Here is a 6,835-nt window from a genome sequence, read left to right as displayed (position 1 = left end):
TATAATACTACATATGTTTCTTTTTATAGTAGATAATTTATTTTTTGGTTCATTGAATAATCAATGTATTTAGTTTATAAATTGATCAAATACGTTGGTTATTCAATGAATTTTAAAAATGAGTTGTCTTTTATATAAATGAACGAATGTAGTATTAATTATAAAATAAGTTTTTTTTTTAATTTTCTAGAGAATATAATATAATTATTATTTTTATAATATTAATTATAAAATAATGTATTTTTTTTAATTTTATTAATATGTATATACAGGGCAGGTAAGACCCAGGGGAGGTAAAACCCAAGATCGTCACGCCTAGTTGCACACTTGATGAGAATTAAAATTGTTTGATTTCACTAATTTAAGGTGGGGGGTTTAGAGATTGATAATTACAAGGGGTTCAAAAGTACAATTAAGTTTTAAAAAAAATACATGTTGAATGACAATATTATGGTAATATATCAATTTCCAAGAAAAAAAGAAAATATGTCAAAGTAACGTTAAAGTGATTTTGAAAAAAAATATAAGATAAGTTCTTATACAATGAACAATGAACTGTTAATTAAGTTGTTTATTGAAATAAAATTTTAGAAATGTGCAAGAACAAACCCTTGTTAAGAATTATGCAAGCGATAACCCTCATCATATTTTGACTACTTAGATGAAGTTGACCAATCATCACACAAACATGCTGCCAGCCTCTTCATTCGCGTGTGACATGTGAAAAAATATCAACACTTTTCAATCTTCGAAAGTTCAACGAGGGGTTTTCTACCTCCACATAGTCGTCCTCGTTGTTCATCGCTGAACCAATATTCAACGTCTTCGTTGAACCACTTGACCCTCATTTTCTGCTCTTTCTTCCTTCACCGTTGATCTCTAATAGGTAAATCTACTTATTATAATTTATTATTTTCAATCTTATAATTTATTAGTATTTATTTCCTCGTTGAGCTTGAGGTTTTGTTAATGGCGCAAACTCCATTCTTAGGGTTTGATAGTGATTTTTTTGAGTAATGGCTTTCGAGTTCTCAATTATGATAATGATTTTTAATTTTTGTATATGTTTATTGTTGCAAGTTCATATATATGTTTCCTTCATTGTTTAAAATTTATGGGGTCATTCTTGAGTCCTGATTACTTGAGTGACATCAATGGAGAGAAAATGGAGTCAAATCAAAATTGATTATGGTTCGTTAGATTAAAAAAACATGTATTTACACAAATAGCACATAAGCGACTATTTGATAGAGATTGAATGATGAAGGTTTCAAGGCCAAAATTTTAGTTTTAAAAATAAATAAAAATATGTTTGATGGTTTTAACATCTGATCAAGATCTAACGATCATCAATGTGGTCACTACGTGATGTGACATAACGACTATGTGTAACAAAAATATGCTTGAAAGACCTGAGATTGACCAACAATAAATTTTCAGGGCTGAGCATGGCACATAGCCTACCATAAGAATTCTGTGGACTGGTATAACCTTTTTAAAAATTTGATGTGACCTTAAAGCCTATTTAAAATTTTCTCTCAAATTAAGTCCTACAAGTTTTAACAATATTTCATTTGCCTACTACTAATTTCTACCAATTTAAGAAAAACTAATAAATCATTATCACAAAATATGTTTGCTTCACAGGTTTTTGGATAGACTATGTCTGACATATTTAGTCTAAATCTAGTCTTTTTAATAAACAAATCAGACCAAATTTAAATAGACCAAGTCATAGAGTTGTGTTGGTCGATCAAGCCTATTCTAACTCCTAATGGTTGAGAGTTAGTTATTGATCTTATTTTTGTTTCGTATTGGTTTTTTAATCTTATTTTGTTGTAACCAATAAGTATATGACATGTTTATTTTAACAAACTTTTCATTTATGTGACTAATATATGTGATTGCATCTATATTTTAATTTTTTTATTGATTTCTATTTCACTTATAATACACTATCTTTTACTTGTTTTTTTCTCAACTCTCTTTCTAAACAGTTATGGACCCATCACATCCGATGTTTCCTAAAAGAGAGAGAGACTCACAATATCAATTAAGTTCAAAGCGTCGAATCACCCAAAATGATGAGCTCTCTTCTTTCGGAACAAGCCCACAACATCAACCATTTCAAGTAACCTATAATTGTGGACCCTCTGTTTCTAAAACGGGCCTACAAGTTAAACCACATGGACCTTCCTCTTCTAAAACGGGCTCACAACTTAAACCATTTCAAGTAAACCAAAATTGTAAAGCGTCCTCTTCTAAACCATTTAATGTCTCCAACACGATAATATCTTCTAGAAGCTTTAACACTAAGAAAACATCCCCAAAGGTTCAAAGAACCACGGAACCTAAGAATACTAACTCACCACTATTCAAAATCTCCAATAAGAAAGATGGAGCTAAGCTAAAACATTTACGACGTCATTCTGATGATGCATCTTCAAGTTACATAATTGACAAAGAGAAACAAACCACAACCTTCGAAAACCAGTCTTCGCTGATATCTCATAGAAGGGCAAAGAACAAAGTAGAATGTGCATTGAAGCTTTTCCAAACCTATGTCAGGGAATCTAATCTTGTTGGTTATTCAATTCCTATAGAAGCGTCAAAATTTTTGAAGCGCAGAGGCATGTTTGTTCATGACGGGAAAAAGATTATAGGAGATGTCCCTGGAATAGAAGTTGGCGATGAGTTTCAGTATTTTGAAGTACTCAACGTTGTTGGTCTCCATCGTAAGATCTTCAATGGAATTGATCATGTGAGATACAATGGGATGTTTATTGCAACTAGCGTTGTTTCATGTCGATTATATGATGATAAATTGGATGATGCAGAACTGGTGATTTCTACAGGAGAACAAGGTAATGTTATTAATAATCAAAATCAACCTCGAGAAAATCTTGCATTGATGTATAGTTTATATGCTGAAAATCCTGTTAGAGTTATAATTAAGTTAAATTCCAAGAATGCCAGTGGTAGTGTTAATGGTGGTGAAAAATATTGTTATTTTGGTCTTTACAAGGTTGTTAGGTTTTGGCAAATAATTGGAAAATTAGGTTACAAGTTTCTTTTGGTTAAATCACCTGATCAGAAAAAGGTTGCTTGCAATGATATGAGGAAGCGTAAACAAATTCTTAAAAGGGAAAAGTGTTTGAATTATTTTGAAGATATTTCTCACGGAAAAGAGGATTTTCATATACCTATGATTAATTGTGTAGATTCTGAAGGTGTTCCAAATTTTCGATATGTTACTCAGATGGTTAATCTTGAACGGTATAAGCCTAAAAAGTATAGTCCTCTTAAAGGCAATGTTGGGTGTGAATGTGTTGGTAATTGTTCTGATTCTGATCAATGTTCTTGTGCTATGAAGAATAGAGGAAAATTTCTGTTTAATAGGAATGGAATTGTTGAGGAAACAAAAAAGGACATGATTTATGAGTGTGGTCATTTTTGTAAGTGTTCTTCGAATTGTCGTAATAGAGTTTCTCAAAATGGAATTAAATTTCCTCTTGAGATTTTCAAGACTAAGACAAAAGGGTGGGGTGTGCGATCAAAAAAGAAAATTCCTTCAGGAAGTTTTATATGTGAGTATTTAGGTGAGATAATTGAAGATGAGCAAGCTGTGAAAATGATCGACAATGACGAGTATCTATTTAACATTGGTAGCACAAATCACAAGGATGGCGTGTTTACAATTGATGCTTCTAAGTATGGTAATATGGCGAGATTTATCAACCATAGTTGTTCTCCAAATTTGTTTTGTTTGAATGTTCTTTTTGATCATGATGATGTTAGGATTCCACACATCATGCTATTTGCAGCTGAGGACATTCCACAAAAGACAGAGCTGACCTACAATTATAATTACAAAATAGATCAAGTGGTTGATAATGGAGTTGTAAAGAAGAAGTATTGCTATTGTGGAGCCTCCAACTGCATTGGTAGACTGTATTAATGAGTTTATTAGAAAAGGTGACTCTTATTTATTTTTGCCCCTCTCATCCAATCTTGTTCATAAATTTGTTTGTGTCTCTATTTTATTGAAATCTATCTTATCATTCAATGATGACTCATGATCTTGTTTCCTTATTATTCTTGTAGGTGACATTCAAGCCTGAAGTTTTAGATTTCATTATCTCTATAACAAATATTTCTTTAGACTTTATTTCTATTGCAATTGCAATGTCAACAAAAACAATAGGTTGGTTATATACAAGAGTGTAACTACTTTTGCGTATATTTTTGTAGATGAAATTGAACATGTATGATTTAGATTTGTGCTAGTATTGCATTTCTCATTGGCCAAATGTTCTTAAAGTAGTGCTACTTGTGTTTCCTTTATATCAACAAATTGAATGCCATGTATTATTATCTATGACTTTTGTTATGCTATGTAAGTAATGTTAGTGTTGGCTAGTATATATTCTTTGATATAGATTGTAGAAAGAGCATGAAAAGTGTAGAAATTTACAAATAATTTAAAGAAAAAAATACAAATTATAGAAAAATCCTCCATGAAAATGCATGAACCTTGCACTTGAATAATCCCGCACAACAATCACAACATTTAAAGGAAACTAATTGTGCTTTCCATTTTTTCTATCCCGTATTCAATCAATAGAATAATCCACTTAAATCCCCAAACCTTAAATTTCAATCTCTAAAATAGTCCCCTAAATTTACAAATTTGTGGAATCTCCAAATCTTATTATCTGAAATAACCCCTCTCTCTTTTCAATGAATGGAGAATATCAAATCACAAATTCCCCTATTGTTTTTGACATAATTAGGTTCATATCATGTTTTTTATTTTAATAAGCTCGTACCATTTCTTAAATCTTGAATTTGATTCCTCTTCCTCTATCTTATTGTTTGTCGATTTTTTACCTTATTTTTTTTATTTTTTTCTATTTTTTATTTTTTTTATTTTTTATTTTTTTTATTTGCATTTGTTTTTTTTTCCATACTTTATTTGTTCTTCTGTAGTTACCCGTCAGAAGGTTGAATTGTGTAATTCAAACTCATATGGCTCAAATCATTTGGACCCAATTCTTATCAAGGTAAATAACTCTTTTTATTACTTTAGCGAATTTGTTATAAATTATGTATTTTTATCTTGAAAATAATTTTTAAGGTAATAAATTTTTTATTAAGGGATAACATGTTTCACACTGTTATAAAACATAAAATAATTTAATTGTAAGATAATTATTTTTATTTTTCTAATTGCTACACATTATATTCCGGGGACTGTTGCCAATTAAGAGACCTTATCGGCATATACCTCAGACGATAACATGAGCACAAAATTTTATTACGACAACGCCTTAAAGAAATTATGGGAGACCTTGAAGGCAAGCAAATGCGTCAGATCATTGATTTTCTATTGTGTCGTTGTATAACTCAATATTATAAAATAATTATAAATTCTTTTTTATTTTTTATTTTGTTTCAAATTTTTTTAGTTAAAATAATTTTAAAAAAAAACATAGCAGTAGCCATTGTCTATGGTGCATATTTCTAGAGGATGCATCCATGCGCCACTTACAGTGACAGAATATACATGCATGTGCCATATTTGGTGGTGTCTATATATAATTTTTGAATGCATGCACCATCAAACATGACTATTTTTCTTAACACGTAATTTTTTTATTTGAAATCTGATTAATTTGATAATTTTTTAAAAATATTGGTTATTTTAGTTTATAATTTTAAAAAGTAGATTGTTTTAAAAAAAATCATGGGTTTGAATCTGTTTGTTCATCTCTACGAGAATGACTTTTTGCTATCGATGTGTCAAATTAAGTCTTGGAGTTGCATACCAAGTTGTAAATTTGTGTGGTTTGATTTTGAGGTTGTATGATTTGTTTGTACAACGTGTTTGACTCTCTGCTTGATTTATTTTGTTATTGATTACATGCATTAGTCATTTGCAAACTAAAATATCTATTGTTATGCTAGACGAGGTTAATTTTAAGTAGTGTAAATCAAAAGTCTCACTTCAAGTGAACTAGTTTTAAAATCTTGTGCATGACTACAAGTGTTATTTCATGCATAAGAACCATGTATTTGAAAGTACTCATTATATATATATATATATATATATATATATATATATATATATATATATATATATATATATATATATATATATATATATATATATATATATATATATATATATATATATGTCATATGCACCAAAGAATTTATCCTGAAAGAATTTATCTCTTACAAAGTGGCAATCAATCTTTATATGCTTATTTCTTTCATGAAAAACAGGATTTGAGGCTATATGAAATGCAACTCGAATGTCAAAAATAAATTTCATTGCCTTGATGTTTCCTAATTTCAGTTGTTGGAGTAATTGTTTTAGGAACATGAGTTCGCATGTTGTTATTGCCCTAACACGATATTCTGCTTCTTCACCTTGCCACTATGTTTTGTTTCTTGCTCCGCCATAAGATTAAATTTTCTCCAATGAGAATACAATACCAAGAAGTCGACCTCCTATTTGATGGTGAGCTTGCTTAATCAATATCATAATAACACAAAACTTTGGGTGTAGCCTTTGTTTTCATAAAGTAATACTTTACTCGATGCACTATTTATATACTTAAGAATGCAAATCACAATGTTCCAATGGTCCTCAAATGGAGCATTTAGAATTAATTAACCATACTAACAACAAATGTAATCTTTTGTCTGATTACTATGAGGTAATTATGTTTTCCATCTAGACATCGATATCTACTGGGGTCTTTCAATGGCTCGCCCTGACCTCTTAGTAGATTGAAGTTAGAATCCATAAGAGTGTCATTAGATCGAT

General features: G+C 29.9%; 1 protein-coding gene across 1 annotated transcript; it reads left to right on the top strand.

The window, feature by feature from the left end:
* Positions 1-536: 536 nt before the first annotated feature.
* Positions 537-4,378, top strand: LOC127129346 (histone-lysine N-methyltransferase, H3 lysine-9 specific SUVH5). Its single transcript, XM_051058559.1, has 3 exons — positions 537-886; positions 1,998-3,975; positions 4,105-4,378. Exon 2 carries the CDS (start codon positions 2,000-2,002, stop codon positions 3,956-3,958), a length of 1,959 nt encoding a protein of 652 aa, XP_050914516.1. The 5' UTR covers positions 537-886; positions 1,998-1,999; the 3' UTR covers positions 3,959-3,975; positions 4,105-4,378.
* Positions 4,379-6,835: the final 2,457 nt, after the last annotated feature.

The sequence above is a fragment of the Lathyrus oleraceus genome, chromosome 3 (assembly GCF_024323335.1).
Source record: "Lathyrus oleraceus cultivar Zhongwan6 chromosome 3, CAAS_Psat_ZW6_1.0, whole genome shotgun sequence".
Classification (NCBI taxonomy): Eukaryota; Viridiplantae; Streptophyta; class Magnoliopsida; order Fabales; family Fabaceae; genus Lathyrus; species Lathyrus oleraceus.
Note: the sequence above shows the minus strand (reverse complement) of the source record. Positions and strands in the feature narration are given on the sequence as shown.

What these genes read in the sequence shown, in the direction of transcription:
- LOC127129346 (XM_051058559.1), top strand. Translation starts at nt 2,000, where the DNA reads ATGGACCCATCACATCCGATGTTTCCTAAAAGAGAGAGAGACTCACAA.